The following is a 14,621-nucleotide window of genomic DNA, read 5'->3' on the forward strand; positions in this document are numbered from 1 at the left end:
GGTTTTCTTTGCAACTTTGCAAACGGCGCCTCATATAAATCAGGACAGGAGTCAAAATCATTTCACTAATTTGGCATAAAGTGAGTCTGCGACTTTTGCTGCCTTGCAAACAAAGAAATGGCCGTAAACAGAGGTTGTTGCAAAAGCGAAGACAACCTCTCAAGGGTCAATAGGCTGTTATTGAGTTTGTCTTTTCTCCTGCATGCTTCATTAGCAGATAGCCATCAGAGGAAAGCCTGCGGCTGGGTCAAATAATTCAATGGATGGACTTTATAATTAAGGCGTTCCGGATTCCCGAGCCTCTCACCCATCATTTCTGCTCGCCACACAATGCATCACGACTTGACGCACCTTCAAAGCACTTGGTAAAAATGTCAAGAATGTATCTATTTTCCTAGTAATAACAGTCAATTTCATTTATAATGCACTGTATATTCTTAGAAATCTCAATAAAGTAATTAATTAATGACACTAACCATAAAACACAGATTTCAACATTAAAAAATCAAAACAAGACACGTTAATGAACTGTCACACAACAAAATTTCCCTGTGGGTTACAGGCATGGTGTGATGTTTAATACTTTGTATAGACCTGTATGATTACCATTCCACATAATCAAAGGTTAGTTAATATGTTTTTTAATCTTAAAAGATAAAGAGGTCTGTCACAGTTAACTCTGGCTGGTTGGTTGGTTGTCAGAAAAGTGCCACAAAGAGTAAAAAAAATAATAATTCGACATGATTTAAGTGAGCCAAGCTTTGCTCAAATCAAATCACAAGGCATCCGATCATATGCAAATCAGATTATTAGACAGCAGATAGCATGTCATAATTAGAGCAGAGGCAGGGTCAACGTGTCTCATCAGTTCAAAGCTGCACGCGCCTCCGTTCTCACGGACCAAAATAAACAAGAGGAAATAAACCTCCAGATGAGCAGCGCGCGCTCCGTAATTACGGTTTACAATACCGCCTTATTTGCTTCGCCTCGCGAGTGTCCAACCCTGATTACGCACTCTACTGTTTTGGAGATCTGAAAAGGGACCCGAAAAAATGCAGAATGAGCAATTAGGCTGCATTGTGAAGCCGACCGCATCGAGCAGAGCGCCGGTGAAGGCAAAGAGCACCGCTAAAGGAGATGTGCTTCCACTGCGAAGTTTGGAAACTGAACCGAAAATTGAACCAAATATAGTTTTTTTTGTGTGTGTGTGTGTGTGTGCGGGCGTGTGTGTGTGTGTGTTTGTGTACGTGTGTGTGTGTGTGTGCGTGTGTGTGTGTGTGTGTGTGTGTGTGTGTGTGTGTGTGTGTGTGTGTTCTTGTTTTTCCCCCTGCGTGGGGACATTGGCCTGATTCTATACCTACACGTGGGGACCTATTTACCCGTGGGGACCAAATTTGAGGTCCCCACCGGCACAACCCCATTTTGTAGCGTAAAATGGTGTATAAACATGCCTCGTGAAGTTTTCCAGGAAGTCCCCATGAACTTCATTTCAAGACAAAATTTGTGTGAGTGTTTAAGGCATGCGCTCATAGTGGTCACACAGAGTATTGCAGTCCCCTTTAGGCTAGGTGTTCTGGAAGTGTGCTTCACTTACTGCTCACTCTCTAGCCCCCCCTATTGGTCAGAAGGAGTTTTACAATTTAATGGCCAAATTAAACTTTAACTTTAAAAATCTAACTTTTTAAACTTAATTTCTTACAGTGTGGGATTATAGAGTATTTTTTTATGTAATTTATTTTAGTTTAATTTAAAGTGAAGTTTACCAATATTTACTTTTTTATTTAATTTATTGCACTTAGCTAAGCGCTGTGAAAACCTATTGAAACTCAAAGGCTTATTATGATTCTCCTCAGTAAATAAGCACCAATTTGGAGGCCTAAGAATATTCGAAAACTCAAACTTTGGAGACTGCCGAGGAAGATGGCAGCAGCTAAGAAAGCTCCGGAAATCGACAATTTTCTTTCACATTTATCTGGAATATACACCTCTCAATTTACCCGGATATAAATACATCTGACATGCTAAAACCTAAAGTATTTCTAAGAAGCCAGATATTAATAATTTACCGACGAAATGTCAAGCAACAACAAAGCTAACTATTTCAAAGGTGCAGTAACGAGAAGCAAGCTAGCAGCGAGGACCAGCCCCACGCCTGACCGCACTTCTGCTAACCTGTTGACAGACTTAAGCTGCACTGAAGAGAAACATACCGACCCCAACTTCATGGAAGAAATATGGAACATGAGCGCAACACTACAAATTGTTGCAGCAGATGTTGTCTCAATTAAAGAAAGAACTAAAGAGCTTAAAGACTCTGTGGAAAATATTCTAATTAGGCTGGGCGAGGTTGAACAGCGGGTGTTCCTCAACAGCACTCCCTAGAAATCTTTTTTTTAAAAATCTGTCCCCAAGCATTTTTCAATCAACAATCATGAACAGACAACAAACAAGCAGACATTACTCAGAACTAAATATTCATGTCTTTGACGTAGAAAAGTCCCTTCGTAAAGACTGAAACAGTAGCTAAACCAGAAATTAAATTAAAACTAATTTTAAAATCCCTAAAGAGAAACTACAATGTAGTATTTCACCCCATGTTCATTAGTCAAGTCAAACAGGTCATGTTTAGGCCTGCTTCGTAGGAATGATTTCCTGAAGAGTTCTGTGTTACAATATTAAGTGCAAAAGTTTTCTGCTAAACAAAATCCTTTATTTGCTCTTCGTTTTGTTTAAAGGTTATGCAGTGTTGTCCATTTTAAGTGGCTTACCCATACAAAATTTCATATGAATAAAAATCAAATTTCAAAGATGATAGATAGACTGTTACTGTTTAGTAGGCACTGTCAGTTAGGCTGAAAATGTCTCATGCCTGGTTCCCAAAAATGTATTTGGGAGCCAGGCATGACACTTGAAGTAGATTCCTGAGGTCAAACATTGTCAATGGCCTTCAACCAACACATCAAAGATGGGCTAACCCAAGTAAGATCTCGTAGTTCCTTATATATTCTTCTTGAAAGAAGAAATTATCTGTAAAAGCTAATTGAGATTTGACCAACACTCTATAAAGCACTTCATATTTATATCAATTAACAGCCTCTTGTAAATATTTCAATAACATATATGCTCAATATGATTGTACAAATTGGTATTATGTCTTTCTTAACTCCCCTCATCTTTTTCCAATGGTTTGCTCCACAAGCTCTTAAGTAGGCCATTGGTGACATTGTACCCTTTGGTCTCTCCAGGCCTGACAAGAAGATAACTGAAAGAAGGATTGGATTTGTTTGACTGACTCTGTTTAAGTTAGAGTTGTTAAAACAATAAACTGTAGCATTTTTGAACTTTTAATTCAAAGTGCTTGGTTGAAGACAAAGAATGGTTGAAGAAGAGGAATCAAGAATCAGCATGCTACTCAAGCAGGTTGACTGGCTCACATTTATGTATTTATTTATCCACATATAGTTTTCCTTATCTACAACAGCCCTCCACCCAGTTTCTCCACAATGGAGAAACTGGGTGGAGGCCATCTCACACACATCCTGAGATTTGATGTCCCCACCTCACCCATGCCCATCCCCCCTCAACATTCCCTCCATGGCTTGGAGGGAAACATGCTGAACTATAAAGTGTAGCATGTTTTAACTTTTAATGCAAAATGTTTGGTTGAAGATAAAGAATGGTGGGATAAGAGGAATCAGTATGCAAATTATTGTAATTTATATATTTATTAATCCACATAAAATTTCCGGATCTGCTGTAGCCCCTCCACCCACTTTCTCAGTAATGGCTGCCGTCTCACACACATCCTGAGATTTTAAGTTCCCACCTCACCCATGCCCATAACTCCTCAACATTCCCTCCATGGATTGGAGGGAAACATACTGTACTATAAAGTGCAGCATGTTTGAACTTTTAATGCAAAATGTTTGGTTGAAGATAAAGAATGGTGGGACAAGAGGAATCAAGAATCAGTATGCTACTCAAGGAGGTTGGTTGACTGGCTTACAATTCTTCAGTCTCTTTCTGCAAACCTTCCTAATTTATGTATTTATTTTTCCACATCCTAATTTTCTGATTTGCTATAGCCCCTCGCCAGTCTCTCTGTAATGGCTGCCATCTCACACACATCCTGAGATTTTGCGTCCCCACCTCACCCATGCCCATCCCCCCTCAACATTCCTCCATAGCTTGCTCTCAAACTTTGCAGATTTGACTGGTGTGGAACCTACAAAATGTCCATTACAAAGAATAATTTTTTCTCCTGACGCATTACTTTGGGAGATAATACAAGTTAAGTAATTAATTTCCTAGTTTTATAACTTAATTGATGCGCGGTAGAGTTGTGACGCCAAAGTTAAGGTGTCATTAGTTATTAACACAGGGCTGGGCCGTAAGCCTCAGCTAGCTGCTTTTTGCAACCAAGCAGGAACTCCGGCCTGTGCCGGAGTCTAAATCAAGCGCTCCTTTTTTGACTGCTGCACACCTGCACCGAAGGACGAGATTCAGACCTTCATGCTAACATCCGAGGAATGAGGAGCAAGCTAGCTAAAGAAAATGGTAAGATTATTGTTATTTTAATGGACTCCCGGTTATTATCTATTATATCACTCAGTCAGATATACTTTTAAATGTTGTTTAAACGTGTTGACCTGTAAAAACTGTTTCAATTGTGTTTCACTAGGATGGCTAGCTGACATTAGCCTAGCTACAGCTAATGAGAAGCATGCATGTTTTATTTTCAATTTATTGAGGTCCAGTCTTACAGCAAATAAATAGAAATAAAAGTGACAATTAACCAAAAAAAGGATAAGTTATTAAAATATGACTGCTCACAAAATGACTCAAATGCAAAATAAAAAAAGCTAAGTTTGAAACATGCAAACTTAATAGAGCAGAAATCATGAAATATGCAATATTTTCAGTGGCCCTGCTTGTGTGATTGAAAAGAGTAATAACTTAAGAGTAATAACTTTTTACATGTGCTCTGAATTGAGAGACGATAGACATGAGGAGCTAAAACATGAGGCAGAAGTAAATGGATGCCTTGTGCATAAAGGTTGATTCTGCTGGGAAGGGAGCCTTCAGGCCACATTACACCAGACTACATCCTTTTTAAAATAATAAAGATTGGGATTTATGGGGTTTGGGGGGGGGGTGTAGGAGTGGGGGAGGGTATATTAGGATGAATCAGGAGGTTTGAATTGGAAACTAACTTCAGCATCATAACTTTAGGTGGGGGGGATCTGTTTTGGCAAAATTAATTTCAGGCCTTTGACACTGACTTATAATCATTGAATGCTTTTTTTTTCCTGGAAAATGCCAACCAGAGAAGTAGATCCAGTGATAGGAGTGACGGTGGAGTAGAGTCTACACCCAGCTGTTCCAGTTTAAAAGGTGAATTATCTCAGGGAAAGATGCATTAGCCCACAATGTTTTTCCCACATTTAAGTTGTTTTGCATTAGTGTTTCCATTAAATCAATATAATGCGAGTTATAACTGCTCAGGTGAGAGAAGGGAGGTGTGACAAGAAGTCTATTAAAATTATAATTTTTTTAACATGATTTTAGTTGCCTAGAAGAAACTACCACAATATCAGTTAATGTTTGATTTAAGACTACCAAGTCAGGTTTTTCTTAAACAAAGAAAAGGCTCAGCACATCTGTCGGTGATTTTACTTCAAATGCCAGTTGTTTCTAAATGTCCAAGGAAATAGAGATTTGTGTTGGGGGGGAAGCTTTGGTAGAACCCAGGTCAACTGCTTTCCTTTTTGCATTCGACCATTGTTGACTTGCTATAACTTTGATAATTTTATTTAATAACCCTTAGTCTAGTTGTTCCAATCTTGAGTATTAAATTGAAAAAGTTAGAAATTTTAAAGAATTGCTGAAATTATTGAATACTGCAGGTCGGATATTTATTTCTAATCCCAAATTTAACATTTGTAACCTAGTGATAAGACCCAGAAATATTTTGAGAAGACCAAATATAGGAGATGCAGAGCCTCTGAATTGTTTTAAGGTGATATTAACTTTTTTTCTTTTTAAATTTCAGCTACAGATGAGACATTTGGGCTTGATCCAGAGCAGAGGCAAATGGTAAGTGTGCCTATGAATAAGTTCAAAGGATGTGACAGTATTTCAGTTTCATTCTAGCTCACATGTACTCTTCATACTGCATAGCTAATTTAAATATTGTTCTAAATTAAAGTCTGGAAAAGTTGCTGCCCAGTTGTCTTCACCAATGAACATGTGCATTAGTATTTACAAATCCTACAGTGGGGAAAGTTATTTTTGCTGTAGAGAAGTGGCAAAAATGTTGTTATGCAGAGAAATGCTTGAAGAAGATCATTTTGATATAAGCTTGTCGTATTGAGTTTGGGAGGAATGCTGTATCTTGACAATATGTCTCCATCCAAGTTGGCACCTTGTGTTTAACATGTCTGGATCATAGATGATGACTGAAATCAGGCCTGTTAAGAATTCTCAGATTTTCAAAATATTGTGAAAATTTTTTAATACCCCAGTGATTCACTTCTACTTATTTTAACTGATTATAAAGGCTGATGTCCTGCACAGATGTTTTCCTGTTCCACCACACTTGACTCAAATTAATGGATCATTAACAAATGTTTTATAACAAGCTATTGGAGAATGATTTGATTTGAATGAAGTGTGCTGTAGCAACCCCTAAACCCTGGGAGTTGCTGATTCTTGACTTAAAGTTTCACCTGGATGCATCATTCTCAATGTGGTCAGGTGCCAGTTCGATCTGGGGCCTGTGTCTCCAATTTGTTTAATTTCACAGATGTGGACATTTACAATGCTTGTTTTCTGTGTTTTATAGGATCAAACACGTCAAGCTCGTCGCCTGCAGAAACTTAAAGCCCATCACAATAAATGTGAGGCTCATCACAAGAAGCTCGTCACAAAGTTGCCTTTGCTTTGTTGCATAAAGGCAACAAATGAAGTGAGGGAGAACACGTCTTTTCTCCATCAGAAGGGCTTAATGGTTAGTTTTGCTTCACCTTTTTCTTGATGTACCCAGAGATGAGAACTGTTAGTAAATGTACCATTGTATGGGTGGCTTGAGCTGTTTTGACAGTATTATTGTACAAATATCAAGAAAATCTTCTTGCAAATTTCTTAATACTTACTATAATTATGTAATCAACACAAATTCATAGCTATCTTTAATGCTGGATAAAAACGTCTTTCAATTTTTAAAAGTTTTGTGAAACAAAAATACTGTCAGTTATTACAAGATTTCTAGTGTCCAACATCACGATGCAGACGCTGCTTATCAGAGAAGAAATACATTTGGTGGTATTTGGCTGCTTTGCAAAATCATGTAACCTGAAACTTTAAACTGTGCACAGGAGCTTTCTTTGAGGGGGACTCACCTTGTCAGTCAATTCAAATTTATTTAGTGTCTATTACAATACAAGTTGTCACTAGATGCTTCCCAGAGACCCAGACATGGACTAATCAGGACTAAACCCAAAATACTCTGAAGCATTTATTATCTTCCAGTCTATGAAATTCCAATGGCCTGTCAAGTTGAAGTATAAAATAAATGTGCATAGTTTCAGTGTCATCTAATCTAAATTTAGTAGGTTAGATTAGGTGGTAATGGATACCAAAATCCAAAAGTAATTGGCCATGGTGTCTGATTTTTAACTGTCACATTTGAACACAGCAGAATATTAGCTTTAGGTATATTTGTAACAAATCTGGGTGGATCACTTCATGGTTTGTATTAAATCTGTAAGCAAGGCATTTGCTTTATTTATCCTCTCACCCACTCTATTAAGTACTGCGCTGTCATATTATACACCATGAAATGCAGAATCTCCAGTGTAATCTGAAGGAGCCTGTGCACTTTTGGGGCTGTTAGTATGTGACATCTTTGGGATTTCTAAATACCTTGATTCAGTAGAAGTTAACTGTAGCTCTGTATTAAATTGTAACAGTTCATTTAGGCATGGACACATTTTAATTGTTAAACTTATAATTTTTTGGAGTCAAAACAGTCATCCGATGAGAGCGACGATACCATCATCCTTGGTCCAACACCAACTGAAGGGGACATGAGCGTGCCTGAGCTTACAAGAACTGACAGTGTGATTGTAAGTTTATTTATAAATATCATAGTCCAACCTAATGTTAAGACTCACTTAGGTTAGAAATTCTATTTTTTCGTAGTATTTAAAACCAAACTATCCAAGAACTCAGTTAGTCGCCATGTGCTGGTAAATCTGTCACTTTTTGAGGATGCTTAAAAATGTTGGAAAAACATTTGAGCTAACAAGCACCAAAAAAATGTAAAAGAAATCATACTAGTATTGGGAGTATTTCTTTTTTAATGAACTTTTTAAAACTAGTTGTAGATATTTCACTTCTTCTGATTTGTTTATATGTTTGAGAAATAATCTGAAAGTAATTTCTCTCTTTTTTAAAAAAATAATTTTAGCTAAACAAACAAATGCTTTGCTACTCAGAAGCATCTCTATCAAGTTCTGACATCACTGAGGAAGAGTATGTTCCCGATTCTGAGGAATCTGAGAGTGGCAGTCTAAACGACAGTGACAGTTCAGTAGACATTAAACAGCTCAAGAAGAGGAAGAAAAGAGCCCAGAAAAATACTTCTTCTCTGGAAGTCCAACCACTCAAGAGAATGCGTGTGACCACTTCTAGTTCCTTGACTGCAAAAGATCCTGGAGAATCTTCTTCAACTGATGCAAAAGATCCTGGAGAATCTTCTTCAACTGATGCAAAAGATCCTGGAGAATCTTCTTCACTTGATGTGACAGTCATGACCTTGAAGAAGAAGGGAGATGGCAGTAGGGCTTACAATAAAAGGTACTTTTGTGCATTTTGTAGCAAACCTTACAGCAAAATGGCACGTCATCTAGAAGCAAAACACAGTGATATACCAGAAGTGGAAAGTGCACTGAAATGCCCCAAAGGTTCTAGAGAACGATTGCTGCAGTTGTCCTTGATAAGAAACAAAGGAAACCGTGCCCATAATAATAAAGTCATTAAAGAGGGAAAAGGAATGCTCATTCCCCGCCAACAATGCACTAAATCTGCAAAAGCTGGTGATTACTTGCATTGCATCAACTGCGAGGGCTACCTCAAGCGGAAATCCTTGTGGAGGCATATGCAGAGGTGTTATCTCAGTCAAAAAGTCAAAGGACTGAAGCCAGGAACATCTCGAGTCCAAGCCATTTGCAAATATGCAGAGCCAGTACCAGACAGCGTCAATGCACAGTTTTGGAAACTAATACGTGACATGCACCATGATGATGTAGCAAAAGTTGTCCAAAGTGAGAAGTGCATCTTGAAATTTGGAGAACATTTGTTCAACAAACATGGTCAAGATGTTACAAGACACGAATACATCCGACAGAAGATGCGCGAAACCGCACGAGTTGTTCTGCAAGGGAAGAAAGATGGCAAGTTGGAGACGCTCCCAGACTTCTTTGTGCCAGCTAACTTCCCTCATGTTATAGATGCAGTTAAGAAAGTGGCTGGCTTGGATGAAAGAACAAACGTCTTCAAAACGCCATCTTTAGCACTCAAGTTGGGTCACAACCTCAAGAAAGTGGCAAATGTTCTTGAATGTGAGGCTATGATCTCAGGCGATGAGAATACCATTCACAATGTGCGAATTTTCAAACAAATCTGTGAGACCAGATGGAGCGAGTGTGTCTCTTCCCATGCTCTTAGGACTTTGAATGAGGCTAAGTGGAATGCTCCTCAGCTTATTCCCTTTGCTGAAGACGTTAGGAAAATGCACCAGTATCTTGACACAAAAAGGATGGAGTGCCAGAGGAACCTGAAGGAAGAAGCTGTAAAGAAGAACTGGGCTGAACTTGCCAAGATCACGCTTTGTGAGGTGATAATATTCAACCGGAGAAGAGAGGGAGAAGTATCCAAGATGCCACTGAACGCTTTCACCTTGAGAGATACCTCTGTCACCCATCCAGATGTGGAGCTTGCTTTGTCAGAACTTGAAAAGAAGCTGTGTAAACACTTCCAGCGAATTGAGATAAAAGGCAAACGTGGCCGAAAGGTTCCCATTCTCCTAACTCCTAATATGGCATCATCAATGGAGTTGCTTGTCCAAAATCGCCGCAATTGCGACGTGTTGGATGAGAATCCATACATGTTCGGGAGACCACAGACTCTCAATCACTTCAGAGGATCGGATATTATTCGTGAGATGGCTCAAAACTGTGGAGCAAAACACCCTGGAGCATTGTCCTCAACCAAACTGAGGAAGCACATGGCCACCATGTCAAAGGTACTTAACCTAAAGGACAATGAAATGGACGACCTAGCTGACTTCCTTGGCCATGACATTAGAGTTCATCGTCAGTATTATAGATTGCCTGAAGGGACATTACAGTTGGCAAAAATCAGTAAAGTGTTGCTGGCACTAGAAAGAGGACAGCTCTCCCACTTCAAAGGAAGAAATCTGGATGAAATCAGCATTGATCCACAAGGTAAATTGGTATATTTTTTTGTGAAGATTTAATTTGACCCCCTGGCATGGCACGTTTTATTTATTTTGATTTTGACTTTGTAAATAAAAAAAAAGATGACATCTATAAAAGTTTGAGTGTCAGACATTGACAACAGTAGGAAGAAGTAGCTCAGCAGGCATTTTTTATATTACATATTCTAATTCTTGTAGTTTTTTTGTTTGCTTGTTTTAATCTTTGGGAAATTCAATCATAATTTCCCATTGTAAATTGCTCACTTGAATGGCCATAGAACAAGGAAAAGCGCTAAGACTGTGCTGACAGCATATGCAATGCTTCATAGTTTAATATGATGGATATTTGTTACTTCATTTTTCAGAGAAAATGTCTGTGGACAGTGGATCAGACACTGAAGAAGAGGTTGACTCAGCTGAGAGGGATGCTGATACTTCATCTTCCAGATCACCAGATGTGGATGGCAACAAAAAAGTAGAAAATGGTGAGGAATCACAAATACATTGATTTCTGCCTTTTGTACAATCTGTTGTCAAGACAGCAGTGCACTTTTAGATTTGTGCTTAGGCATTTTAACTTACTCTCTAGTCTATTATATATAATATATTTCGATTACATAAAATAGATTTTTAGAATAATTGTCAGAAAACCACAAGGTTAAGCTGTTGCCATCTTGTTTCTCACCTGGAAGTTGGAAACCAGATTTTATGACATTAAGTTGACTGACTATATCACATCCATCACTGCCAGGGATGTGGACATGTGAAAAAGTGCTTCCATGACACTTTAGTGAATTTGGGGATTATCGAATCCCCTGAAAAAACACCTCTTGGAATTATAAAAATGGTTTACTCGACATTAAGAAGTTTTTTCAAATAAGTGCCGTTTCCATTACAAGATCTTTTTTTTTTTTTTTTTTTACATTTGATGGATAGATAGAGGTCATGGAAATGAGTCTGATAGTTTCATCCATAAAAGGAGAAATGTTTTAAAAAGTGTTGCTAACAGGGCCAAACTAAATGTTGACGGTAAAAATTAGATAATTACAATACCAGCAGCTTTTGATTTAGTGCTGTTAAGAAATTAGTACAAAGTTAAACTGTTAAGCTAATTATTTGAAATGCTTGTATAAAGTAAACATACTGACTGCTTACACTGTTGAATACGCTTTTACTTAATATACCTTTGTTTAGGTCAATTTGGGGTGACCAGGAGATGCACCACTGAAGTTGGACAAAGCAATGATCTGCCCTCAGCAAAAGGTAAGAATATTTATAAGCGTGAAGAAAATGAGATTGTAGATTTCTGATAAATATTGAACCTTTAGAGGCCACTGTCCTCTATCATTACTCTTTTTCATGTATGTCATTTTTGGGTTCTGTCATTTATACAAATTTTCAATGTACTCTGTAACTGATAATTTTGTCCAATATTTTGAGATTTCTTTGGTTTAACAGAGAGGTCAGATGACGAGGTACTGGCAGACATGGAAGTCTCTGGCAACTCCAACACGACTAACGGTAGTTTCTCTTCCTCCTTGGAGATTATCAATGAGCAGAAGCTTTAAAAATGTTGCCAGACACATCTTTCAAACTGAAGAATTTATCTGACTGCAAATTTTTATTATAAAGAAATTATAACCACCGGGTCTAATGTCTCAACTCCTGTTCCTCCTGCAAGCCAGGCTTGAGAACATGTAAACCTTTAGTTATTTTTTACACATTTAGTGTTCATTGAATATTTCACATTATCAGGTGTAAACCTATTTCCAATATTTCCTTAATTTTTTTTATTGAACTAAACAAATGGGTAAATAATGAACATTTCACAGCACTGTCTGTGTGGTGTCAAAATTAGGCTTCCTCATTTTATAATCTCATGAGGATCACATGATATCTCTACATATAAAACTTTAGAATAGCTCAATTTTCATTTGACTGCATACCCTCAAGCAAAAGTTTGGTTTTACTTCTTCTCCCCCTTCTCTCTTATTGCCACCTTGAACTGTCTTCAAACAGCAAACTAACTAGACTGATCAAAGGTAGTTTGGGTTATTATTTTAATCTTTCTGTTTAACTGCACCTATAAAATATTTCCAAAACCTATAGTGCTAGGAGAACTTATCAGGCCCTGCGAGTTTTCCCAGTTTGGACTCTGTGACAAAGGGAGATTTAAGTTTTATCCATTAGAGAGCCCCGCTTATGTTGATGCTCTCTTAACGTAGGCTCACCGAGTTTCCAGCCACCATCAAATCACTCAAAATCTTCCTTTTGGTGAAGTGTTTTTGAAATGGATGATATTTTAAACAATTTTGTCGTATTTTTTGAACATCCCCTTGACCTTAATTATTTATGCTTGTGAAGTATTTTGTACAATTAATTCTCTCTTGTACCTGCTGATGCTTCTATAAAGGATGGGGAGATTTATGTGTTCTCTCACTACCAGTTGTCAGCTTCAACAGTGACAACTATTGGAGCTGACAGCTGACCCTTAAATATGAAATAATGCTTTACTACAGCTGTAGTAAAGAAATGTTTTCATGATAGCTTTATAACTTGCTCTGTCATACAGACTGAAACATTTTTTCATTGAAGAATACTTAAGTGCCCCTAATTATTTTTCAGGCCCACCACAAAAGAAGAGACTGAAGTGGAACCAAGAAGAAATCCAGGCAGTGGAGAAAACACTCATGGACTGTATTGACTCTGGAAAGGTTCCTGGGAAAGCCCAGTGTATGAAGTGCATTGAAACCTCACCAGTAGCCCTCAAGGACAGGACATGGCAAGGGATTAAATTCTATGTGAAAAATCGCATAGATGCATTAAAACGAGAGACTTTCAAAAGAAGGTAAGCGTTGACCTTTTTGTTACTGTGAAAGAAAACGGATCATTTGTTAGTGCCATTACCACGCCGATTCTGTTTGGAGTTTCTGCCGGTTTTGAAGTTTTGAGACAGCTGCAGTCAAGTTTTGTAATGCAAGTATGTATGCATACTGTATGTTCATGTTTATGGATACATATCAATGAATACATTTCATTTTAGTACATGCATGTTGGATTGTATGTATATTTTTTGCAACAAGATACTGGAAGTTATGCAATAAAATGGTTCACATAGAACCAGAAAATGTAGTCCATTATTGATGGTTGGCATTAAGCATGTTACCAGGTACTTAAAAATAACATTAAACAAAAACAAATCTGATATAACACAGTTTATTGACTTAAAAGAACTAGGATTGCTCATATTTGACAAACTGTGTTCCCAAAAATTACACAGTGCCACCTGGTGGTAGTTGGTGATGGACATGTCCCCACATGGAGCCAAAAACCTGACAGATTTTTGATTTTCTAAATTTGATTAATTTTTATGTTAAAGATTATATTTCATGTTCCAATATCCCTAAAAAAAATCCAAACCTAAAACCAAGCCTTTAGCTCATTTAGAAAGTTGGGTCCCCACGTGTAACCACCTAGTCACTCGCCAAAACAAGTCCTCACGTTTCGGGAAATACAAGTATGTGTGTGTGTGTGTGTGTGAAACAAGCAGAGAAGTACGTTCAGAAGAGGACTGAAAAACAAGGAGATTGTTCACTGTGTCTGCCAGGTGGGGACAGATTTTTGTCTATCGAATGGATCATTGTCATTCATTAAAGGCTCGTTAAGACCTTTCCTGTGGGGAAATAGCTGTTAGCTAAGTAGTACATTTGTCAGAACCACATCACATGCTTATTTTAGCCTGCATCAAAACAACTTGAAGGCATATAGAACATACATTAAGGGAAAAGAAAAGAAAGAAGCTCTTAATTTCCTCGCTAGTATTTAAAATCTTGTTCTAGAATACAAATAATAATAATTATGATTATGCGACTTTGCTCTAAAGCTGTCCACAATTGTTTGTAAAAGAAAATAGGACACCATATGAAAGACTGCATATTTGAATATATATATAAATTGTTATAATACAAAAGCTATTTATGGCAAAGAATAAATTAAAACTCCCCCTCACATTTACTCCCACTTAAAATGGCAAATATTACACAAAGGCTGCAGCAAACATGATGAGAATGTTATTACATGGCATTTTGAATGAGGCTTGCACTGTTTAAACTTCTATTCA

At 37.7% G+C, this 14,621-nt stretch overlaps 1 protein-coding gene across 1 annotated transcript; it reads left to right on the forward strand.

Annotated features, from left to right (window-relative positions):
* The first annotated feature begins 9,144 nt into the window (after nucleotides 1-9,144).
* LOC111608347 lies at nucleotides 9,145-14,328 on the forward strand. Its single transcript, XM_023331899.1, has 5 exons — nucleotides 9,145-10,508; nucleotides 10,867-10,986; nucleotides 11,696-11,764; nucleotides 11,960-12,022; nucleotides 13,127-14,328. The coding sequence occupies exons 1-5, from the start codon at nucleotides 9,161-9,163 to the stop codon at nucleotides 13,351-13,353; spliced, it is 1,827 nt and encodes a 608-aa protein (XP_023187667.1). The 5' UTR covers nucleotides 9,145-9,160; the 3' UTR covers nucleotides 13,354-14,328.
* Nucleotides 14,329-14,621: the final 293 nt, after the last annotated feature.

This window comes from Xiphophorus maculatus, chromosome 4 (genome assembly GCF_002775205.1).
Source record: "Xiphophorus maculatus strain JP 163 A chromosome 4, X_maculatus-5.0-male, whole genome shotgun sequence".
In the NCBI taxonomy this organism is placed as follows: Eukaryota; Metazoa; Chordata; class Actinopteri; order Cyprinodontiformes; family Poeciliidae; genus Xiphophorus; species Xiphophorus maculatus.

Excerpts from the sequence above, each read along its gene's own strand:
- LOC111608347 (XM_023331899.1), top strand. The coding sequence starts at position 9,161 with ATGCAGAGGTGTTATCTCAGTCAAAAAGTCAAAGGACTGAAGCCAGGA. Across the intron at positions 11,765-11,959 it reads TGATCTGCCCTCAGCAAAAG|AGAGGTCAGATGACGAGGTA; the intron begins GTAAGAATATTT and ends TTGGTTTAACAG. Across the intron at positions 12,023-13,126 it reads CAACTCCAACACGACTAACG|GCCCACCACAAAAGAAGAGA; the intron begins GTAGTTTCTCTT and ends ATTATTTTTCAG.